Source organism: Emys orbicularis, chromosome 11, assembly GCF_028017835.1.
Source record: "Emys orbicularis isolate rEmyOrb1 chromosome 11, rEmyOrb1.hap1, whole genome shotgun sequence".
Lineage (NCBI taxonomy): Eukaryota > Metazoa > Chordata > Testudines > Emydidae > Emys > Emys orbicularis.
In genome coordinates, this window is record NC_088693.1 from 18,695,224 (window position 1) to 18,721,394 (window position 26,171).

The 26,171-nt window shown below is 39.6% G+C and overlaps 1 protein-coding gene across 1 annotated transcript in view; it reads right to left on the reverse strand.

Moving 5' to 3' along the window:
• The window catches only part of DARS1 (aspartyl-tRNA synthetase 1), a 67,633-nt gene that overhangs the window by 12,204 nt on the left and 29,258 nt on the right, over positions 1 to 26,171 (reverse strand). Inside the window, exons 5-7 of the mRNA XM_065413117.1 lie at positions 16,730 to 16,832; positions 15,275 to 15,355; positions 14,497 to 14,556 (exon numbers count right to left, since the gene is read on the reverse strand). Of these exons, the coding sequence (XP_065269189.1) occupies positions 14,497 to 14,556; positions 15,275 to 15,355; positions 16,730 to 16,832 (244 nt within the window). The remainder of the gene's footprint in view (positions 1 to 14,496; positions 14,557 to 15,274; positions 15,356 to 16,729; positions 16,833 to 26,171) is intronic.

Sequence of the window (26,171 nt, forward strand, 5' to 3'; positions counted from 1 at the left end):
TATTATCCCATATTCCCAGCGGCCTGAAAAGAGAGCAGTCTGAACTGAGAATTACTGATTCCCTGAAAATAGCAACAGCAAAGGTAACAAGTGAAACCCTTTTGCTTCACTTTACAGTGCATTCAGTTACAAGAAGGCACTAGTGTGAATTTTACACCCTCTTAAAGAACCACTGAGTTGTGAGATACAGCATTCTTCTCCAGTACGATAACACTGTAAAAGCTAAATCTATTAGAAAGCTTTCATTGCACTGAACCAAAACAGATGCAGAAATATTTAATGAATTAGCTTTAAATGAATACAAGATAAAAACAATGACCTTGGTAAAACACATAAGGGAGAAAAGTCAGTTTAGTCCTGTTAAAGAGACCACTGAAATACAGGGCCTTTGGAGTACCTATAGACATCACCACCACCCCCACAAAATGAGACAAAAGCATTTAAAATTTCCCACAAAAACTGGTCAAGTAAACTGACTTTTGTTCAGTCTTTCACGTTTGCTGCAAAATGTAAATCACCTTTTAAAATGAAAACTAAAAAAAAACGGTTATAAGAATATTGCTTTTCATATGTGCAACAGTTAACCCACTTGTACATCTAAGTGCACTAAATATTCCTTTAACGCTTTTTGGAGCTTTGGTGTGAAAAAAGTAAGTCAATACTGAAAAATATTTCAATACGTCAACACTGAACCCACACCTGATTTCATGGCAATACAGCATGAAACCTGACAGTTAGTGATCTACAGCTGTATATAAATATATCAGATCTTTCAGTTGCTTGCAAGAGCTAACATTTTTTTTTAAAAAAAAATATGATCTGCGTCATAGCACTGTTTACTTCTTCTTTCTATAATGTATTTGACTTTTCAGTTAGGTGAGGAGAGACTTGTGGTTTTTCACATGACGTGCCACCAAACCACATATACCCATAAACCAATCAAAACAAATCACATAATCATCCAAGTTTAGACAGACAGTGTACTGAATTGCTTGGAAACAAACCTAGTCTCGTCTCCATCGGAAGATGAAAATTTCACTCAACTGAAAAAGCAAAACAAAGGTATAAAATATTGTGGCCTGGTAATAAAATGCCAATAAACTCTAAATTATCAGTCTGATTACATATTTTGGTGTATGAGTGAGTGAGACTCTCTTCATAGCTGCTGGAGTTTTCACAGATTGATGTCTTAACCACAACTGTGCTCCCAATACTTTCAGAATGCGGAAACTAAGGTTTTGAACACCAGTTAAGAAATGAGTCCCCTCTACCTTTTTTCAACCCCTGCCCTGCTCAGTTTCCAAAATATACTCACTCCAAGAGGCAGGCACAGATGCCAAGACAACAAATTGACCCCAAGCCTTGTGGGCTTAGGCATTGCAGTATAGAGTGCTGCATCCAGACCATGGGAATGATCCAGAGGATATTTTTCTATTTTGCAATTTAATACTGAAAAGTTGGAAGATATTGTCCACCAGATGATGACCATCCAAGACACCAAATTTGGGACCTAAATTGTCAGTGCCTTATATCTGACTAGGAAGGCGATATATGCCACTATATGATATGCCACCATCAAAATGCTCACAGAGGCAAGTTCCTAGAGTATTCCTTTTAGGTGGCAGAGTAATAATGCCTCTTCCATATGTGACAAAGTTCCTCCTCTATCTTGGTGGGTCCTGCGCTTATTGGCGGATTTTCCTGCCTCAGAGATTCACCATGTGGGTTGGGGAACAACCCAGAGACCTTCCCCTCTGGAAGAACCCACAGTCCAGGTCAATTGGGAGGTTTGGGGGGAACCCGGGCCCACCCTCTACTCCGGGTTCCAGCCCAGGGCCCTGTGGACTGCAGCTGTCTATACTGCCTTCTGTAACTGCTGCATGACAGCTACAACTCCCTGGGCTACTTCCCCATGGCCTCCTCCAAACACCTTCCTTATTCTCACCACAGGACCTTCCTCCTGGTGTCTGATAATGCTTGTGCTCCTCAGTCCTCCAGCAGCACACCCTCTCACTCTCAGCTCCTTGCGCCTCTTGCTCCCAGCTCCTCACACTTGCCCCACAAACTGAAGTGAGCTCCTTTTAAAACCCAGGTGCCCTGATTAGCCTGCCTTAATTGATTCTAGCAGCTTCTTAATTGGCTCCAGGTGTCCTAATTAGCCTGCCTGCCTTAACTGGTTCTAGCAGGTTCCTGATTACTCTAGTGCAGCCCCTTCTCTGGTCACTAGAACAGAAAACTACTCATCCAGTGACCAGTATATTTGCCCTCTACCAGACTCCTGTACCCCACTGGTCTGGGTCTGTCACACATATGTTTGATGGACTACCACGAATTCTATGAGAGAGAGAATTCCTGGGCTACAAAATCATGAAAAAGAAAGAAAAAGAAATGGGATTTTGCTATACCTCTTCCTTCCCAATCTGAAAGCAATTATTTGTTCTGCAGCCTAAAGCTGTACACAGTAATACAGCCAGCTGAGATCTAACCATTCTCTTTTATTAGTAGTTTCCCCAAGAATTCCTCTTCTATCTCTTTAGCAAGACCGCAGAGCAAAGACCATGGCTTCTTAACCCCACATACAGTACTAAGTTCTCTCTTTTTTTTTTTTTTTTTTTTTTAAAAAGAGTATTTGTGAAAGTTGTCAGATTGACAGGCCTGGAAATTGATGCTTTTATTTAGTTACATAATGGGTACAGCACAAGCAGTGACAATGCAACCCTCTCCAAAGTGCCTCAATGCTGACCTGATAGGACCACCTCCAAAGGTGAGATGGTAGTTGATTTTCAATGCTCATTCAATCATTGGCTTCTCTGTGGAGACTGCCAACAAGGGTACCTATTTAAAGTCCATTGTGATGTGGAAACCTATTCAGCAGGAATTAGATAGGCCACCAACTCATTTCACACAGGCTGCTAAAGAGCCATCTCTACCAATGTAAAACAAATTCAAACTGCTGACCTAGAAGTGAAAAGCTCTGTATCTTATTACCAGTTTCCTGAGCCAGCCAGTCCTGAACTGAAGATGTGACAGATTATTCCCTGTCAATATGAAGCAACGCTTCTCTCATTTAAACATTTTCACTGCAGTAAAATAAGCCTTAGGACAACACAGATCTAAACTGAACTGGCTAAAGAAAGGAATTCAAGCTGTCACCCTATCCTTAACTATCTCTGCTGACGTATCTAGTATTGTGGAGTTTTACAGTGGTATGTAATGCTGTTACCCAAGTGCTACAATACCTAAGTACAAAAGACCAAATTAAAGACAGTGACAAGCTCTCACTGTGAATTATTTTTATTTTTGCCTTTAAAAAAGTTACACCACCACAATTATTTTTCCAACAACACAAAACCTTCCACTGATATCCTGGCAAATTGCATTGACTGAGTCCATTCCATAGTCTGTGAAGATTCCTCCATGGAATTAAACGGGAAATTGAAACAAAAACATGCTACTTATATGTTATACGCATTGCAGTATTAATGTTCCAAGTAGGTCTTCTGCTTTGGTTTCATATGCCAGCTCATCTGGCCTCTGTCACAAACAATGGAAGAAATACTAACTATTTGAATCCTATGCTTTCTTGGTCATAATCTCTTCCCATTTTTGGCTATCGACTACTATTTTTTGGCCATTTTAATAATACAAAGTAGAATTAAAAATAAGATACATTTTAAAGATATAATTAAGCTTGTAAATATATAGTGAGCACATTTCAGTCAAAAGATGCTGTCTATAACAGAGTGACTGTAGCCATACAAAATACCTAGACAGAGAGAAAAATTGTTCCAATGGAACTTAGCACCTTGCAGGACTGAGTTATAAGAGAGTTGCAATTTGAACTCAGAGGTGCAGAGCCAGGAACTATGAGTAAAGCTAAGATTTTGTCATGGATATTGTTAGTAAAAGTCACGGACAGGTCACAGGCAATAAAGAAAAATTCACAGAAGCCTGTGCCCTGTCCCTGACTTTTACTAACAATATCCATGATAAAATGGGAAGGGGCTGGGCAGCTGTGGGGTAGCTAAAAGCTCCAAGGCCCCCACCACCCATGGGGGTGCAGAGCTGCAGGGTCCCCCTGCCCCATCCCCGGTGGTGAGGAGCTGCGGGAATCCCAACAATTGCTGAGAGGTGTTTATGCCCAACCAAACTATTTTTTTTTTTTTAATGGTGTGCAAAAGGAGTAAGCATTCTTTATATTTATTCTGCAGTGAATGAAAAGTCAGTGCCTATTGCAGGCTCAGAATTATTAGTTTAAAGCATTTGTCACTAACGTGTGAAAAAATATTTTCATCCGGGTAAAAAACAGTTTCTTTGTATTACTAGTGAAGTAGTCAAAACTACCAGTTACTTAAAAGTAGTACTCCGAACATTTAAAATTGGCAACAACACACCAGAAATGGCCTTTGCTTGATATATGTATTAGGAATTTTGACAAATCCAAACTATTCATTACTTTAAAAAAAGATTAATTTTTATATCTTGCTTTTTACAACCTATACCCATTTAAATATACAGAGAAGCAGAAAACAATTCATAAAAGGAATTCTGAAGCATTTACTGCTGCTTTCTGCCAGCTATAACTGACTGACTTCTAACTATTACAAGAATCACTAAACAGCAAAATTAAAAAGGGAGAAATAATGCAATTCCTCATTCTCAACATCTAGATAAAGTTTGCAATTTAAAGTTCTTGACAGGCAATAAAATGTGCTTTTAAAAAATGCATCTGGTCTCAATCTCCAAAAAAGGTTTGAAAAACTGTGTTTTATTCAAATGTTAGTGTTATTTTATAGTAGCAATAATAAAATGTGAATTTGAACTTTGTTTTCAAAATGCCAGAGACCATATTACACTTTCCCTCCCAATAATCTCCATTAGGATAAAAGAAAATACACATCTCCTTCCTCATTCCTGCTTAAGAGTCACTTTCATGAAAACTTACAGCTACTTTCTGCAATGAGGAAATTGAATGCCTCATATACTGAAGTCAGGCTTGAAGCCATTGAATATTTTGAAAGAACCGTATTTAGATCAGTGCACACTTGGACTATCAAATAATTTGTTCTAATGTTTACATTTTACTACAGGTTCCAGGCTTAATGTCTGTACACTGCTCTAAAAAAAAACAAAACAAAAAAAACACTAAAATGTAATTGGTTCTGTGGAGCAAACTTAATGCAGTTCTGCACGGGCACATTGGATGTGTGTGATCAGACCTAACTGCAGAAGCTAAATGCTCTGCGTGATTTGAGCCAAATCTTTCGTTCAAGCAAGACTCCTGTTGAAGTTAATGGGAGTTTTGCCTGAGTAAGGACTCCAGAATTTAGTCCATCATTAAACTATGGTGAACCTGATTTGATTTTCCATTCTTCAGACATACTCCAGGAAGCAAAACTCTGAATCTGTCTTTCATCTGTTTATACTCTTTTTATTTAACCGTTCTTGACATACGGCTGTGAAATGCAGGGGTTCAATTCAGACTAGTGGGGGGCTCTGTTATTCCTGCCCTGAAACCGGGGCTGCCTAATGCCTTGCTTAAGTAGTTCCTACCTGGGCTGCTCACAAACAGCCTTCCAGCATACAAACCATGTCCTAAGTGTCTATATGTAACTGGAGCCTGCCAGCTATACCCTGGCTCTCACCAGCCTTGATTATTCTGCAGGGTGACCCCAACACACCCCCAGTCCTGGATCTTTGCCCAGAAATGTATGTCCTGTACTGCCCAGCCCACTCTGGGACCATACAAATATATTTAGTTCATTATTCTTTGAGGGAATAATATGTCATCTTATTATCTTAAATAGTTACCCAGACAGTTCAACTTAAATACACTGGATTAGATAAAACAGTACAAGTTTATTAACTACAAAGAGTAGATTTTGAGTATAAGTAATGAGGCATAAAATTCGGAAATGGTTATAAGAAATAAAATGCTTACTACTATCTACTTAAACTATCTTAGTTGCAAAGCAAACTTCCTCACCACATGCTCCAGCAGATTACTGACCAAGCTTTCAGGTCAGGACCCCACACTCCCACTCCGAGTCCAACACCTATTTTCCTTTGTCTACTCTGGTGCAGTGCCAGAGAGAGAAAAGGTGTCTTAGCGTGTCTGCCCTTTCTTTTTATAACTCTGTCCCCCACTTTGAGAAGCATTTTCAGCTGGGAGCAAGGCGACAGGCAATCTAGTAAAGAAAGGAAAACCTCACTATTTCTTTGCTAAGAGCCTAGAGGTAGATTTTTGTCCCTGCTCCCTTCCTTGCCAAAGAATGGCCACTTAGCAGGTAATGGTCTATCAGCCTTGTTGACACCTGGCTGAGGTGTCAGCTTGCCCTTTGTCTCTGAGAAATTGATTTAGCCACTCCCCAGACTTATCTGGGAAACATGTTCATAACTTTACATATAATGTTGCTATGTGCATTTTGGCATGATATTATTGATCAACAATTTATGAATTTTTAAAATGATACCTCACAAGGCATATCTTGTACATATTATTACAATAGTGTGTAGTTTCTGAACACAGGGGTATATTCTGTCAATGGGCCTTTTGTTTTAACAGTTTTGGCCATCATATTTATGAAAACAAAAAGGCACATATGTCTCTGAATAGCACATTTAAGTGCAAGCATACAAGAGAGGTAGTGGGATGAAAAGGCAGGAGTAGTGAACCAAATGTTGATTCAATATTTTGAATCCGATAATGGTAACACAAAATTGATACCTTTTGTATCAGTCCAACCTGGGATATATTGTTTCTCAATTCACCTCCCACTAGCCTCTCAAATGAATTTTATTTATAGTGCTCAGAGCAGCTCATGGCTGTCTATGAAAGTGGATATTTTAGAAAGCAATGCCAGAACCTGAAGCTTTTAAATGATTTTCTTCCCTGATACACACCACAATTTTAAAATGACAAAAGTGGCAATGCTGACATTTACAGAAAGCCAAGGATCATAATTTAAAAATAGTACCTAAGTTTACTGTTATCAAGGTCCTTTGCTACCTGTCCTGTTGCAGAGTCCATTTTGCCCTACACAGCACTTCCTGTTAATTTATAAGAGACAGTGCTTCATGGGATAATGTGCATGCTGAGTGCAGAATGTCAGACAGACCACCAGAGGTAGCAGAAAGGAACTCAACTTTTTTTTTTTTTAAATTGTGCTGTCTAATCTTTCAAACCTCTTTTCCTGAACTAGACAAATGGTTTAAGTATGAAACTGCCACATAGGGCTTTTGTTTTTTTAAATAGAAAGACCCTGACCTCCTGGTTAACCTAAACTTCCTTTTTGCTGAACATAGAGAAGAGATATTGTCAGCATCAGATTCATTGAGTTTTCTCTTATTACCTATGACCCATGAATGAAGGGAAGCCAAGGGAGGAGGAGCAGAGGCAGTGGTTATAAAGAGTCCTGGGCCTGAAGATATCCCCCCCCAGCTGTAGATTTTTCTCATAGTCACTAGATCATATCTGAGATTAAGGCCTAGCAGAATCCTACTTAGATGATATGGTCGCTTAATCCTCCAAAGTAATTTCCCCCACACTCATATCTTTGTTCCCTAAGTAGCCTGGGCTGAACTTCTATTCATTTTGCTTACGTATCAGATGTTTCATCCCCATCCACTCTTTAAAAGAATCTTAAAAACCAAAATGTTCATCCCTAGACTTCCATAAATGTAAAACAAACAATCATTTGAAATGTAAAAGGACTAGGTGGTAATCTTAGTCTATTTATCCAGTGCACAATTGTTCTATACAATGTTTTCTACTGCCCAGTGTATTTTCAATTGCATCTAGGAATGTTTTTTTTGCCATTTAATTTAGGAGACTATTCCTTACTACGATATGACCGTCAAGATATTTTTCTCACAATATTTATCTTAAAATTTCTCTTCTGTAATTCTCTCTCATTATTCCTAATTATGCCTCTTGTATCATACCATGTCTCTCTCCCTGAATTTTGTATTCTTCAAAATATATACATTTCTGCCCTGCTTTCCTACTGACCATATCTACTCTGGGGTTAATATGTGGTTCTAAACACAGTTCAGAATAAGTTCAGGCTAATCTGTTTTAGCATACCATTGTGGATGAGGCCAAACTGAGTTTGGAAACCACATTTCCCTAATCTAGAACATAGTTTCTAGACCAGGGATCGGCAACCTTTGGCATGTGCCCCATCAGGGAAAGCCACTGGCGGGCCGGAACAGTTTGTTTACCTGCAGAGTCCGGAGGTTCGGCCAATCGCAGCTCCCACTGGCCGCGGTTCGCCGTTCCAGGCCAATGGGGGCTGCGGGAAGAGGTGGCCCAGCCTGCGCTGCTTCCTGCAGCCCCCATTGGCCTGGAACGGCGAACCGTGGCCAGTGGGAGCTGCGATCGGCCGGACCTGCAGACGCTGCAGGTAAACAAACCGTCCCAGCCCACCAGCGGCTTTCCCTGACAAGCCGCTAGGGTGACCAGATGACAAGAACAAAATATTGGGGCCACCGCAGCAAAAAAAAAAAGGGGGGGGGGGCGGGCGGGGCAAAATATCGGGACAAATGGCGTCCAGACCATACAGCGGTCGGGACGCGGGATAAAGAACTAAATATCGGGACAGTCCCGATTGTATCAGGACGTCTGGTCACCCTACGGGCCACGTGCCAAAGGTTACCAACCCCTGTTCTAGACTCTGTTTAAGTGTCATTTGGCTCCAGCCACACTGGCTGGTTAAATTGTGTTTGAAATGAGGTCACCTGAGCTAATATAAAATAAATGTAGTTACATGGTCAGCAAACACAGTTTTAGATCTGGTGTAAGGACTATTTAGTTGTGGTCTAGCCAAGTTGTATGTATTTAGTTCTTTCAGTCTTTCCTAATAAACCAACAACTCCAGTTCCCTAATGATTTTTGTTGCTCATCTCTGAATTATCCCATTCCTCTACATTTTTCTAATAATGAGGTACCCAGAACTAAATACTGTATTCTTGGTGTGATCTCACCACGCCCTCATGGGGTGGGATTATGATTGTTAGCAAAATAATCCTAATGAAGATACATTTCCTGTCATTGCTATCAATGGTTCAGATTCATCAATAGGAGCAACAGTGGGACAGCTAGTGCAGAAAGGGCTTTAGCTGACTCCTAGCATTTTAAGCACCTTGCCATCTAAACCCTACTCAGACCACATCTGGTACGGAGCTCTTGAAACACTGGTGGCTGCCTGGAGTCCTGTCTATTCTAGTACTCCCAGTACTGCTACCACCAGAGAAACCAAACCATTGAGAGCAATGATAAAATGTTTTAGGGTAAGTTGCTTAGTACAGACAAGGCCTATTGGTCTCTCTGCTCTGTGATGGGATTCCTCTACATAAAATCATATCCCCATACATAAACACACACTGATGGACAAAAAGTCACCAGAGTGCGGGAAACTCTCTCTTCCACACTCTCTCTCTCTCTCTCTCTCTGTGTTTTGGAATAAAAATTCAGGGTCAGGTTCATGCATAGCCAGTTTGGTGTCCTCTAGTGTAAAGCGAAGCTCCTGCAGAACACTGAAAGCCAGCTTATGAATAGACATGAGCATGACTCAGTGTTTTTGTTCAGTTGCCATTTTGCTTACAACTACTCAGGGACAGTCAGAAAGGTGACAGAGTAGAGAGAAACTGCCCAAGTGTTAGGTGAAAGAAGGCCAAATAAGCACCTAACTTCAGTCAACTGGAAGTTGGGGCCGGGTTGCTGACTACAGGAAGGGGTGTCGGTGGAGAAGAGATCAAAATTTAACCTTTGACCCTTGTGAGAATTCACTAAGAAATTAAACAATCTTACTAGATTTCAGCTACTCTTCTGAGCGACACTCTTGAGACATGCATTTAATATGCACCAACTCCATCTCTCCCTTTACATCACCACCAATTCTTCTTAACTAGCAGGGGAAAGGGAAAAACATGGCTTCTGTTAAAGACAGAGGTGGGATTTGGGAAGCAGTCAGATGGAAATTGGGGGACCAAGAGTTTTTGTGGCATTTGGGGAATTGACAATAGTGAGGACATCTGAGGTGGAAAGAGACGCAGGAGAGTCCATCCTCCTGAAGATCACTAGTTGCATATAATGGACATTAAGACAAGAAAATTGTCTAAGGTGACAGGTTGGTAGGATCTTCCATAGAATTTCCCCTAGAGTTTTGAAGAATTTAACAGGCCTCTAAACTAGAGACAAGTGAGATCACAGTTACTCCACACTATCTTAGCCTCGCCTCATCTCTTTCGTCTCTGTCCCTTATGTTTGTTTTGGCATTACAGCTTTCCTGGTTTCTCTCTCACTGTGTAAGTCTGCTACAAGTTTTTTCTCCTCAGATGCATTAGCTTGCATTATGGCCAAGTCTAATCTCAATTTGTTATTTCCTGCCAATATTTCTAACTTTAGGTCCCTCCATATTATTTCTCTGTCCTCCTCGGAGTTCACAGCCATTTCCAGTATCTCTAGTGGATTTCATTAGCATGCTGCTTCGCCCCTCTGCCAGATCATCAAAGATATTAAATAAAAATGGATTCCACAGTACTCCACCAGACTTCTGCTTGCAATTTCACACACTGCCTTTACCACTACCTTTTTTTTTTTATGGTCTTTCAATCAACGTTCACATGACAGCATTAGTTCACAAGTAACCTAGTTTTCTGAGTAAGATTCTGAGACCCTACCAAATGCTTTATTAAAATATGATACTGATGAAGGGACTAGTTCAATGAGATGCTGCTGAGTACCTCCAGAGAAGAGAGAGAGAGTGGAGGGTGCTCAGTATCCTATAGTAATTAATCTTGCTGCAAATAAAAACTTCTGTGATAATAATCCAAATTAATCTTAGTTGCTGAGAAGAGGAGATCCAGTGTTCATACAAATATCCAATTAACTTGATACCAGCACTTTTCAATGAAATGAATGACCACTGATTGTTGGCTTTCCATTCTCTCACATTTGTTTATTGAGAACCCGTGTCATTATTACTTATTACATTAACAGCTCCAAAGAGGGTGCTGCACATCTCCCAACACAGATAAAAAGACACTATCCTTACCCTGAGGAGTTCACACAAATAGAATTTCAGTGGGGAATCTGGGAAAATAAAAAGGAGGAGCAGTGAAGGAAGAACAGGGCCATATCAATAGATCTCACTGTTACTTAGTAAAGGCAAATGCATGATGTGCAGCAGAAGGGTGGTTGTGTTTTGTTTTGTTTTGTTAAAGAGAGGTTAATAAAACAGGTAGGTGGTTTAGCCAGTCAATTTCTTAAAGCTGACATAGTAGTAGTAGGTATTTGGGAGGAATCTGAATTGTCAGAGGACAGCGGCTCTGTAGATTAGCTTGGGAAAGGTGTTTTATGTGTGGGAAGAAAGCACAGGCAATGTTGTGGGAAAAGTGGACAAACAGTGTCCTTAGGATGGCATTGCTACCTAATATAATGCTGCATGTGAGACATATAGTACCTAAATTATTCATCAAATTATGTGCCATATTCAAGGCTTCCGTCTTATATTTCAAAATTGAGGTCTTATTAAGCTTCTTGGGTTCAAAACACTATATTTGAAAGGAATGCTATTTTTTTTACATTCTCTGAGTTTTCCCTATTTAGTCATCTTGGTATTTCATTAATATCCTAGCTGTACATGGCCATTTTCCAGATCCTAAATATTCACCTCCAAACTATTATTGCTCACCATTTTGTGATTTTCAGGAAGGGCTGGTACAATATCTAATTCCTGCTTTATTATTATTTATCTGTATACATGTAAATAAAGATCCCTCCCAAAACTGAAAAATAAGTTAATAGTTTTTCCTCTGGTTAGGAAACAGAGCTCTCATCAAGACCATTGCCACTGCTGCTTTGTGGATCAGTCAAAGACTGCTTCATCACCCCTTAAACTTTAATCTCACAATTTTTTTTTGGTTACATAACTGCACCAAAAAACAAAACAATGTAAAACTTCAGAGCCTACAAGTCCACTCAGTCCTACTTCTTGTTCAGCCAATCGCTAAGACAAACAAGTTTGTTTACATTTACAGGAGATAATGCTGTCCTCTTCTTGTTTACAATGTCACCAGAAAGTGAGAACAGGCATTTGCCTGGCACTTTTGTAGTCAGCATTGCAAGGTATTTACATGCCAGATATGCTAAACATTAGTATGCCCCTTCATGCTTCAGCCACCATTCCAGAGGACATGCTTCCATGCTGATGACGCTCGTTAAAAAAAAAAAAAAGTGTTAATTGAATTTGTGACTGAACTCTTTGGGGGAGAATTGTATGTCCCCTGCTCTGTTTTACCTGCATTCTGCCATATATTTCATGTTATGGCAGTCTCGGATGATGACCCAGCACATCTTGTTCATTTTAAGAACACGTTCACTGCAGATTTGACAAAAAGCAAAGAAGGTACCAATGTGAGATTTCTAAAGTTAGCTAAAGCACTTGACCCAAGATTTAAGAATCTGAAGTGCCTTCCAAAATCTGATCGGGACAGGTGTAGAGCATGCTTTCAGAAGTCTAAAAGAGCAACACTCCGATGCGGAAACTACAGAACCCGAACTACCAAAAGAGAAAATCAGCCTTCTGCTAGTGGCATATGACTCAGATAATGAAAATGAACATGCGTCAGTCCGCACTGTTTTGGATTGTTATCAAGCAGAACCCGTCATCAGCATGGACGCATGTCCCCTGGAATGGTGGTTGAAGCATGAAGGGACATATGAATCTTTAGCGCATCTGGCATGTAAATATCTTGCGACGCCTGCTACAACAGTGCCATGAGAATGCTTGTTCTCACTTTCAGGTGATATTGTAAACAAGAAATGGTCAGCATTATCTCCTGCAAATGTAAACAAACTTGTTTGTCTGAGCGACTGGCTGAACAAGAAGTAGGACTGAGTGGACTTGCAAGCTCTAAAATTTTACATTGTTTTATTTTTGAATGCAGTTTTTTTGTACATAATTCTATATTTGTAAATTCAACTTTCATGATAAAGAGACTGCATTACAGTACTTGTATTGGGTGAATTGAAAAATATTATTTCTTGTCTTTTTACAGTGCATACACTTGTAATCAAAATAAATATAGTGAGCACTGTACACTTTGTATTCTGTGTTGTAACTGAAATCAATATATTTGAAAATGTAGAAAACATCCAAAAATATTTAAATAAATGGTATTCAATTATTAACAGTGCGATTAATTGCGATTAATTTTTTAAAATCACATGATTAATCACGATTAATATTTTTGATCGCTTGACAGCCCTACTTATCACTTTATTATCTTCTAGATGTTTGCAAATTGATTGCTTAATTATTTGCTCCATTATCTTTCCAGGTACAGAAGTTAAGTTGACTGGTCTGTAATTCCCTAGATTGTCCTTATTTCCCTTTTTATAGATTTGCCCTTTTCCAGTCTTCTGGAATGTCTCCCGTCTTCCATGATTTTTCAAAGATAATTCCTGATGGCTCAGATTTCTCCTCAGTCAGCTCCTTGAGTATTCTAGGATGCATTTCATCAGGCCCTGCTTGAAGACATCTAATTTGTCTACGTAATTTTTAACTTGTTCTTTCCCTATTTTAGCCTCTTCTGATCCAACCTCATTTTCACTGGCATTCACTATGTTAGACGTCCAATCACCACCAACCTTCTTGGTGAAAACCGAAACAAAAAGGTCATTAAGCACCTCTGCCATTTCCACATTTTCTGTTATTGTTTTTCCCCCTTCCTGGTGTTTGTCCCAAAGACTATAATCTAAATAACTACCATCATTTTTTTTCTTGGACTGTTTGTAAACAAAAGCCATCTGCTCTTTAGAGCAAAACTCTGCATTTGAGTTCTGTTTGAATTTAAAGATTTCTTAGAAATTTTTACATGGGATCCTGGTCATTTAAATGATGTTACAAACAGGAATGACAATTGCTCTGAAGGAGCACTGATGAACATATAGTATAATTCTTAGAGGTTTGTGATTCTTCTATTCCCACTATGGCTGCCCATGCTTTTCAGACATATACAATTGAGGATTAGTTCCACAATGGATCTAACCTTTCATATCTGGGAGCTTGAATTCAAATCTTGACCAAAAACTCAAATTAAAATGAGCTCACTGAGCCACATACATCTCTGACTTACATCCCAAAATGCTTTCGAGTCCTTATTTTGTCATCCAGTATCTCTCTCCTGTATTCATCGAGTACTTTCTTACCTGAATCCTTGGAATTCTATGTCAATCAGATATCTAAGAGGACATGGACACTGTTTAAAATCCATGTACCTTTATATCATGAAACACTGAAATCTTGGTAGGATTTCAATTCAAGTGCATGTTTAGCACAATTATTACTAGTGCAATAGTTTTTTCCCCAATGTTATTTATAATGATCAGTTAACATGAGCTCAAAACAATTAACTTAAATCCTGGGGTTCTCATGGATATTCAAGCTCTAATTTGCTGCAGTTAACCATGTAACATAACCAGTTCCTTACCCTCAGATCAATTACTCTGTTGTCCAGCCGTGTATCTTGGTTTACAGTAGCTCTTCCTTCCTAAACAGTTGTACAAAAAGTATGTAATGAAAACATACACACAAAGAAATACATTCCATAGAGTGAAACACACTTTGGTTATAAAGCATTTGCAGTATTTGTAAATCCAGTGGGAGGACTTCTAATACTATTTTGAGGGGCTTAGTAGAACAATTCAAACAAGAATTGTGGTAGATTCTCTATCTCTGGCAATTTTTTAATCAAGATTCTTTTTTTTTTTTTTTTTTTTTTAATTATATGTTCTAGTTCAAAAGCAATTATTTTGGGGAACTTCCATGGCCTGTGTTATACAGGAGGTGAGATTAGATGATCACAATGTTCCCTTCTGGCCTTGCAATCTATGACCAGTTCTTTGTTCCCCCAGTGTGATCACGAGTGTTCAAGATGTGGCCTTTCACAATGGATACAACGCATAAACTAGCCTCGAGGACTGCCAAAAGCCTGAAACATGCACAAGTACTTGTTTCAGAAAGAGGTCCTGTAACACTAATTGGTACAACAGAACAGTATCTGCAAATTATGCAGCTCTGACTACCCACTGTACCACAGCAAGTATCACATAGATGAGAAGGTTTCAGGGAACACACAATCTGGATGTAAAGGAAGTTAAATAAAAGTCAAAAAGCAAAAATCACTGCATTAAGAAGTGTTTTCATGTTTTTGCTCAACTACAAATACAATGAAAATTCACAGGTGTGTTAGGGACAAAAGTTTTCACCTCCTCTCCTTCCACCTCAGCTCGAACGGCATCATCCAGCTGCAAAGGCAGTCGGGGCTCAGCCAAACTGATCACATAGATCTGAAAGTGAGACAGTAACAGAAATAGAATAAAACCCAGCTCAAAACAAAAGGGTGATTTACAAAAAAGGTATTTCTGGCATAAACATGAAACACTGTTTGCATAAATCGTTAACTGGAAGCGTGCGAATTTACTCAAAAAGTCAAAAGAGGGAGATGTTTATTGACTTTATTCTCATAGCTGTACTGGGAACACATAGTATCATTTCTTTCCTCCAAAAAAACAGGAAACAATTAATTTTATATCTTTTTTGGAATAAGCACATCAAGGAGAGATAGCCTGAAGGTGCCAGCCTAATGATTCATAACTGGGCTTTTGGAACCTGAGAGATCACATCAGTCCTTTTCCCTTCTGAGGAAAATAAACAGAAGTCCATGTGGATACTTATTAAAGTATTATTATATTGGCAATATGGTAGTGGCTAGAGGCCCTGATCAGGAGCCCATTGGACTAGACACTGCACAAACACAGATTAAGACAGTCCCTTAGCTTACTCTCTAAATGTACGGTAAGACATGTATGGACACTTTCAAAAGAACCCACAGCCTGCCTGATTTGCATGATTATTAAAACAAATTTCATGGAACTTTTAGTAAGTCTAGGGGCTTTCCTCAATATTCTTGGCTAAAATATACCTCCCCACTGCACCTGTGTAATGTGTTATACACTGACTGGCTGCTGAACTTTACCCATACAAACTACTAAAATGCAGTCATCCTAGGGGTGTAGTTTGTGAAGTGCTTAAGTGTCCTTTTGGTGAAAGATGCCATATAAATGTTAAATACCAATTCTATCAAACTGCACTTCCCCAGCCTCAATATGCAAATTATGGGGAATTTATGTACTCTCTTAAATGTATTTCACAGAACTTTAGAGGGGACATGTATGATGCATAGCTCCTGTGCATCATAGTGAAGACATATGCATTTTTCTGTACTAAAACAAACTTCTAAAAAAATTCCTGCCTTATGCTTACAAAGAAAGAGGCAGATCTGTATGGACAGAATTTGCTATTGACAAGAATCAGAACAGGAATTAAAAGCCAATCCTAGCCAAACTGTTCTAGCTATAAACTTCAAAATATGATTCCAAATGAGGATTTTTTTTTTTTTTAAAAAGAGTAGATGGAAACCACAAATTCCTAAAATTTCATGAGTGCGTGTGTAAAAAAAACCCCAAACAAAAACCACAAAAGTGCTTCATGTTTACTGTATTAAACATTTAAGTTTGTTTTAATGCAGTTTACTGTAAGACCAGTCTACAAATCTTATGAACTTTTACTGAAAACATAAATTTGACATTTTTGATAAATTTGTATTAAAAAGGTGTCAGAAATAATTACCCAGGTGCACTATTTGCTTAAAAACATGTTACCCTTTGAACGTGCAGCTCAACATCTTGCTGAGTACAGCCTCCAATTTTCTGATGCACTTTCCTCACAACGCCTTCAACATCCACAATGCTCTCTTTGTTGATGCTGTCAATAGAGATAGCCAGTTTAATAATTTCATCACACTTTTAAGTACTAATTTGGATATCACCCACCAAGAAAACTACATTTTGTACATAATGCTTGAACAATATAACAGACTAGAGCATTTTAGGTAAAGTCATTGTTTGTTTATATACAAGTATTGAGCTAGCAAGAAGTCTTTGCTAAAAGAAAATTTCCCAGCTGCAATAAATTAACATTGGGGTAGAGGGTTGGGGAGAAAAGGGGTAATAAATACATTTCTTCAACATTTCAGATTTGATTATTACTACTTCTGTCTGTGAATTGCTTTTTCTCTCTCTTTCTTTCTTCAACAAAAAAGAAAAAGGTTGCTCTGTGTACTTGCAACTGAAATGAGGTAGTAACAGATTCCAGAGTCAAACATCTTTTAGGAACAGATTTCAAAGTAGGGTGCACTTTTTGCAGGCTGTGGGGTCTAAAATAGTGGTCCCCCAAATTACAGGAACACTAAGGTGAGAACTAAATCAATCACCTGCAGGTTTGTTTGTTTTTTTCTGGTGAGCTCAAACAGGAAACTCATTTAAGCTATAACTTAAGATACAAATCCATGTTAATATTATAGTTGTGTGCGTTTACTTTTGGTAAAAAAAAAATTAAACTTACACACAGATAGGGAGGCAGATACTAGCCTTCAGAGTCAAAAAGTTGAGGTACTCAAAAGGGACAGAAAAGAAGCTAGTTTGCCAAGGCCACTAAGTGCATTCTTCATCTCTAGACTTCTTGGCCTGCCTTTCGTTGCTTCTGTGATCAGCTTCCCTCTGTTATAGATGATAGATAACATATATTCTTGTGCTATAACTGGCCTATTTTCAGGTACAGGTGAGCTGTGTTAAATGCTTATTTAAATCCAAAAACGCACATCTTCACTTAAATTGTTCGCATTTGTCTATTTTTACTACTGTAATGCCTGCGCCAAGAAAAAATATATACTCTTTCTTTCCTTCCAATGCCTATCCTAGATTAAATAAACTTGTCTCAGAGAGAAAGGTAGTTTAGATCCTATTGGTCTATATTAATTTCTCTGCCATTTAATTGGAAGAATCATCTCAAATTGCCAGTTCACTTTTTTTCCTAAGGTGTAGGCCAAAGGGTCTGTTTTTATTCTGTTCAGTGTTGGTTCTCATCAGCAATATAACTTAAATCTAACCAGAAGTTTCTGGATCAATATAAGTTGATGGTGTGATGGGTTGGATCACAGAAACCCCCTTGGGAACTGCCAACTGATGTGCCAAGACTACTTCTGCCCCTGCTTTCCCTGCCAGCTTAGGACTCCAGCACCCTGTCTTGTTGAGCCAGACACGCCAGTCTGCTCCAACACAGACCCAGGGTCTGAACCATGTGCCCCAAAGCTGCAGACTTAGCTGAAAGCAACTTACAGAAGTGTTCCTGTCTTTAACACTCAGATGCCCAACTCCCAATGGAGTCTAAACCCCAAATAAAGCTTATACAGGGTAAACTCAAATTGTTCGCCCTCTATAACACTGATAGAGAGATATGGACAGCTGTTCTCCCCCCCACCCCCAGGTATTAATACATACTCTGGGTTAATTAATCAGTAAAAAGTGATTTTATTAAATACAGGAAGTAGGATTCAAGTGGTTCCAAGTAGTGACAGACAGAACAAAATGAATTATCAAGTAAAATAAAATAAAACATGTAAATCTAAGTCTAATACAGTAATAAAACTGAATACAGATAAAATCTCACCCTCAGAGATGTTTCAATAAGTTTCTTTCACAGACTGGACTCCTTCCTAGTCTGGGCACAGTCCTTTCCCCTGGTACAGCCCTTGTCCCAGCTCAGGTGGTAGCTAGGGGATTCCTCATGATGGCTGCCCCCTTTTGTTCTCTTCCACCCATTGATATATCTTTTGCATAAGACGGGAATCCTTTGTCCCTCTGGGTTCCCACCCCCTCCTTCTCAATGGAAAAGCACCAGGTTAAAGATGGATTCCAGTTCAGGTGACATGATCACATGTCACTGCAAGACTTCATTACCCACTTGCCAGCACACATGTATACAGGAAGACTTACCAGTAAAACAGAGCCATCTACAGACAATTGTACTGGTTAATGGGAGTCATCAAGATTCCAAACCACCATTAACAGCCCACACTTTGCATAATTACAATAGGCCCTCAGAGTTATAGTTCTCGTTTCAGATACGAGAGGATACATTTATACAAATAGGATGACCACACTCGGTAGATTATAAGCTTTGTAATACCTTACAAGAGACCTTTTGCATGAAGCATATTTCAGTTACATTATATTCAAACTCATTAGCATATTTTCATAAAAGCATATAGAGTGCAATGTCACAGATGGTTCTGTTTGCTTCAGAAGAGATGTAGCTAAATTTTATATTACCCAGTTAACTTCTAAGAAGTCTACCAAAAGAGAGGATTCAGAACTAGGAAAATACACCTCTACCCCGATATAACACAGTCCTCAGGAGCCAAAAAATCTTACCGCGTTATAGGTGAAACCGTGTTATATCGAACTGGCTTTGATCCGCAGGGCGCGCAGGCCCCCCCCCGCCCCAGAACGCTGCTTTACCACGTTATATCCGAATTCGTGTTATATCGGGTCGCATTATATCGGGGTAAAGGTGTATACACAGAGTTTCCAGCTAGTTTTCTGAAGTTCAGATTCTTCATCTTTATTTTCTAGTGTTGTCATACTATGGACAAGTATACTTACAATATTTAATAAACCATATCCAAAAGGATAACTAATTCTACTCTACACACCGAATAATATACAATGGGTAATGTGGAAAACAGGTTCTCTGCCATCTAAAAGAACCTGACAATTACCAGTTAAAACAACTCAACCTTGAAAAATACATGCCCTCCCCTTATACCTGCCATACTCTACTCCACACAATAAACAAACAAAATATTTCTTAATGTTCTCTGCTGGTTGTCAGTTTTTTAAAGTCAGTGATATAGGACAGGAGACAGCAAAAAGGCTTGTTTTCTTTTTCATGTGTCTTTAAAAAGAAACGACACTACCAACAACCAAAAAGCAGCATTAAGCCATATAGAAAATAAATCCACAGCACATGGTAGCCGTACTCATGGCCATTTCTTAGTCATTTTATATAGACTACTGACGGTTTTGTCTGGTCCATCCAGTTCTTCAGCTATTTGTGGCAGCAATGGATGTAAAAAGCAAAGCAAGACCAATGCTGAGCTTTTCTAAATATTCCACCCTATAATTTTTTTTTATAACTAAAACTGAAGCCCAGCTGCAGAGGAGAAGAGAAATTAAGAATACACAAAGAAATTACATATTCAAGTAAGCTTTTACATGAGATGAACCATCCATGAAGAGATTCAGAAAGACTGTTGTAAAGAACAGGAGCAGCAAAAGAGAAAAGGCTTTTCCACACGGGCGGCAAAAGTATGTAGAAGAACAGAAGTAGCAGGGAGGAAATAAAGAATGAGGAGCAGGGTGAGATATGCTGAAGGAAGTCTTTGGAGATTACACAGACCAGGAGAGCAATTTTAAATGGGATACTTAAATGAATGGGAAGCCAATGGCGTTTTTAGAGGCTGAGAGAGTAATTTTTCTTTCTACATGGGAGAAGGGAGACAGTAACATTCTGGACATGCTAGAGTTTTACAAGCTATGATTTGAGGAGAATGCTACAGCACAGTCAAACTGAAAGGAAAGAAATGAAGACACAAATGAGGATTCAGAAGGTCTACCCACAGAAAAGGCTGTAGATGCGATGATAGACCTGTAAATTTGCCCAGATGGTAGAAGGGAGGGAGAAATGAGCAAATTTATAGATATATAATGGAGGCAAATGGATGGTCTGAGTAGAGATGTGGGAGGGTTATGGAGTTATATTAGGCATCTCCTCTTGCCCAAGAAAAATGCTTCTGTGTTGGAGTCATTTAAATGGAGGAAACTGAGATGAAGTCACAAGTTTGCTTCAGCAACACAAGCAGAGAATGTGGATATGGAGAAGTCATTAAAGAGAACTAAAGAATCCCTGGTCCTTATATTTCTACTCCTCCCTTTTTGAAATATCGCTTTACAAAGCACAATACACACTTGCTATTAGAGCCAGGTATATGTGGGCATCTCAATGGACATCAGACACAAGCAAGTTTATTTTAATGAACATAGAGGCCTAGCTTTTATGTTACTATAAGCATTCACATTCATGGTTTTAATTGAAGGCTTCAATACATACAATGTGGATTCCAGTCAAGACTGGAATTATACAGAATCTGAATTTTTAAACTCAAACTGATTACAGTTGAAAAATCAAAGTGCTAACCGTTGAGTTTCAGTTAACATGAATGACAAATTAGAGAGTGTGATTAATGTCTGAATTCTTGGCTGTTCATTGAACCATCTTCTGTGTAAATTAAAGATTACCGTTAAGGTCTTTTCTTATTTAAATGAATCAGTCATTTCTTGATCTGAGAGATTCCAGGTGAAGCAGACATTTAGTAAGTTTCCATCAAAGCACTACCTATTTTAATGTTGTATAGAATTAAGTTCAAGATTAAAGAAACAGTCAAAGATTTCTTTTAAACGGCCTAATTAAAAACCCCTCAATTTTCTAACCGCCTCCCCAGACATTTCTTAAATTCCTTTTTTATAATGTTTTACACAGATCGTTCTTTACGTTTTTGTTGATATGATTGTCTCAAGCAGGGGAGCAAGAGCCGGTCTGAAACTCACAAACACGTCTAGCCTCACGCTACTGCCAAGGCGTCTTCCCTGTTAACTTTCATTCAGCCTTCCAACATGCTACTTTCCAACTCCCTATGGATGAAGCTGGGAAGGGGATTGCCATGGTTCTTCTGAGCCCGATCATTGCTGCAGAGAGAGTCACACCAGGGATGCGGAATCCCCACTGCCTTTCAGCTCTCTAGAAGTGGAGATTTTCTCCTGGCTTCCTGATTCCTGAGACGGGAGATACAACTGCTCTCCAGGTCCTACTTCTTTCCCACTACTTTCTCCTGGCCCTACTTCTATGGAGGCATCTAGTGAGTTGAACAAAGGATTCCCTCCAGGATCTTGCACCTCCTGGTTCTGCTGCACTCCTAGCTCTAGGGAGGAAAAGGGGGAAGAGGCAGGTTGACCCTTGTCTCGATTGGTCTTATTTTGGAGGAGGGCATCCTTCCTCTCTCTCTGTCTCTCTTCCCCCCAATGGTTTGTCTGTCCCTGCTGCCACCAGGTGCTTTCTGTTCTGTGGCCTGCGGAATTGGCTCCCATACTCGTGATGCTCCTCAAGCCAGTGAAAGGACTCCCACAGCCTTAACATCAGATTCCCTGTACTCCCTGCCATATATAGAAGCCAGAGAAATGAAAGGGAGACTAGTCTCAATTCCCCCACTCCTACTGCTGCACCTCAGACTTGTTGAGGGGCCCAGAGAAAAGGAGTCACTCTGGACCCAAAATCAGATATAGCAGCAGCTATACTGCTGTGTTACTGGTAACACTCTTGCAGAACCTGGGATCTACCCTCAGAACAAAAGTACAAGGATCTCATGCCAGTGCATGAAACAGGAAGTTCACCTGACCATTAGTAGAACAGTGAAATGGACCACCCACAAAGTGGTGTCAAAAGCACAAAGTTAATATAGTGAAAGGACCAATAAATACTTTGTTTATTTCTTTCATTTTTTGCAATATTAGGGATTATTTGTAACAACAGTAGGTCTAATGTTTTCATACAAGTATGATTTTCAAATTTGACTTTTTAACAACTGTCAAACTAAAAATTTAAAATGGAGGATAACTACATAATGTAAAATCATTACCTCCATTTGAATTTATTACTCCAGAATACTTTTAAAAGCAACAAATCTAGAAGGAGAAGTGGAAGAGGGGAACAGGAAAGAATGGGACACACAGGACTCCCGGTTACGGGAGAGATTGGGGGATCCTGGTATGGCAGAAGAGGGGCATACACAGCCTCTAATAGGAGAGAGAGAGAGGGAGGGAGGGAGGAAAGAGGGAGTTCCTATTTAGATCAAAGATCTTAATATTTTGCCATCATTAGCAGATATACACTGGTGTATCTGCCACACATCAGCTGATGCAATAGTATGAAGATTAACTCTAACCAACAGAATAACAAACTGAAGGAAAGTCCATTAGCTGGTAAGGAAAAACAAAACTGAATGAACTTGTTTAAACTGCATGACTTGTTACTGAAAGAGGTAACGTGCTTGTGATTCATTAGCTATACAACACAGACTGCAACCTAACTTCCTTTCACTGAAGATCAATAAAATATATATTATATAGCTTTGTAACATTTTGAACATTTCTCAACAATATGACCTAAAGCATAAGTGTTATCAGCAATCAAAGCTCTGAGGCGATGAACAATAATGAAAGAGATACTGGAGACTGGTGAACACGACAATTAACTTATCTGAATAATTATCTCATATAGTAGATTTTACAATAATAATTTCACCAATCTAGTTATATGGACATTTTATACAATTTACCTCTGATGCAAAATTAAGCTAAGACAAATTTTCACAGTGTGTACCATTGCTAGCTAGCTGATAGAAGGTGACGGATTGGGAAGGGTGTTTTTTTTCATGCTTCTGTCCTATGAAAGTATAAACAGTGCAACTATTACAACTAATGTTATTTTGTATTAATCACAACTTCATTCAAGGATCTTAAGGCTAGTCTACAATACAAAGGCTATACAACTATATTGGCAAAAACCCCTTGTGAAGATAGTGTACACCAATAAAACGAGTTATTTTTCTAGTATAGTTAAACCATCTCCATGAATGACATAGGCTATACCTACAAAAGAACTGTTTTTGCCTGTATAAGCTGCACTTACATGTGTGGGAGGGGGCTGCTGGCATAGCTATGTGGGTTAGGGATGTGGTTTTTTCACACTACTAAACAACACAGCTATGCCAGCAAAACTTTGTAGTGAAGATCTGGCTTTCAAGCACTTTACAAACATTATTTAAGGTAAGCCTGACAAACTCTTGTTAAGTAAGAACTGTAAGCCCCATTATTCAGATGCAGAAACTGACAGGTGAAAGTCACTGAGCTCAATAGAAGAGCTGGGAATAGAACCCACAAGTCCTGGCTCTTAGGTCTTTCCTCTTCCAATTAAACCAACACATGAACCTCATAGGAATTAAAAGTTAATCTTCATATGCACCCATGTTTTTAAAAAAATCATCATTCCCTTGTATTGTTAATTTAATGAGGGCACTCCTATTTAAATAGTGAAGTCTGTCCTTTTGATTAGCATAGCATTAGGAGATACTGTTACAGAGAAAGATTGTATTGAGTAACTCCACATGCAACTTACTTCACATTCAGGTTGGTCCACTGTGGTTTTACATAAAAGCAATAAAGTCTATGAAAAACCTAATGACTGCAAAGTAACATTGGCAAGTTCCAGCATTATAATTCTCCAAGCTTAAGGCTAGCATCAAAAGAATTACAACTAGCTAAAGGTGGCAATGGGTCAGTTTTAACATCTTAGTTAATTATATGACTTAATTAATAATGATACATAACCACCACCATACTGGGTCAGACCAATGGTCCATCTAGCCCAGGATCCTGTCTTCCGACAGAGGCCAAGGCCAAGTTCTTCAAACGGAATGAACAGAACAGGCAATCATTGAGTGATCCATCCCCTCTTGTCCACTCCCAGCTTCTGGCAGTCAGAAGCTAGGGACACCCAGAGCATGGGGTTGCATCCCCGACCATCTTGGCTAACAGCCATTGATGGATCTTTCCCCAAGAACTTATCTAGTTCTTTTTTGAACCCTATTATAGTTCTGGCCTTCACGACATCCCCTGGCGATGAGTTCCACAGGTTGACTATGCATTGTGTGAAGTAGTACTTTCCTTTTGTTTTAAGCCTATTAACCTCATTGGGTGACCTTTTGTTCTTGTGTTATGTGAAGGAGTAAATAACACTTCCTTATTCATTTTCTCAACATCATTTGTGATTTTATAGACCTCTAGCATATCTACCCCCTTAGCCGTCTCTTTCCCAAGCTGGAAAGTCCCAGTCTTTTAACCTCCCCTCATATGAAAGCTATTCCATAGGCTTAATAATTTTTGTTGCCCTTCTCTGTACCTTTAATTCTAATTTTTTTATTTTTTTATTTTTAAGATGGAGCGACCAGTATTCAAGGTGTGAGCATACCATGGATTTAATATAGTAGCATTCTGATATTTTCTGTCTTTTGATTTATCCCCTTCCTAATGGTTCCTAACATTGTTAGCTTTTTTGACTGCCGCTGCACATTGAGCAAATGTTTTCAGAGAACTATCCGCAATGACGCCAAGATCTTTCTTGAGTGGCAACAACTAATTTCAATCCCATCATTTTGTACGTATAGTTGGAATTAATGTGTCAAGGTGACAAAGAACCCTAATTGTAACCCAAAGGAAGATTACGAACAGTTGATCCCAAGCATACGTCCCTGTGGACCAATGGGATAAGCACAGCTGTCTAGTTAATCCACTTAGCCCTGGTCTACACTGGCCGGGGGGGGGGGGGGCTAGGGGGGGGAGAGAGGAGAGGATCGATCTAAGTTACGCAACTACAGCTACATGAATAACGTAGCTGAAGTCTATGTAATTAGATTGACTTACGACTGCTGCCGCTCCCCCCATAACTCTGCTTGCGCCTCTCGCGGCACTGGAGTACAGGAGTCGACAGGAGAGCGCTTGGGGGTCAATTTATCGCATCTAGACTAGACGCGATAAATCGATCCCCGCTAGATCCGGCGGGTAGTGAAGACATACCCTTAGTCTACTTAATGCTAGACACTTCATAGCTTGAGTAGGCTGACCTCAATGCACACACCATGGGCTTCCTCTCATTCCCTCTCTCTGAGGTGCGTGCGCACAATCCTCTTCTTTTTCAGGGATTCCCTGCAACTTCCCTGGGAGGGTGGGGGGTGGATGTGTGTCTCTGTCTGCCTCTCATTCTACCCTCTTCCTGTTACCACGGTCTGACATTCTCCCCCCACCCCTATCCCATCACTATATCTTTTTGAACTCCATTCCCCTCTTTCCCACCCATCTCCTCCATTCCCTTCAAGCCAGGGGCTCTGTGTGCCAGGGTCCTCCAATATCCCCGTGTGCCCCATTCCCACTCTCTTTCAATCCCACTTCATCCAGGCCAGGGCCTCTGGGTGAACCTCCTTCTTGATCCCAGGGTCCCCCATTCTCTCCCCCATGGCAAAGACTCTGTGCAAACCTCATTCCCCCCATTTCCCCTCTCTCCACCCCCATGCCAGAGGCTCTGTCTGTCCCCGAT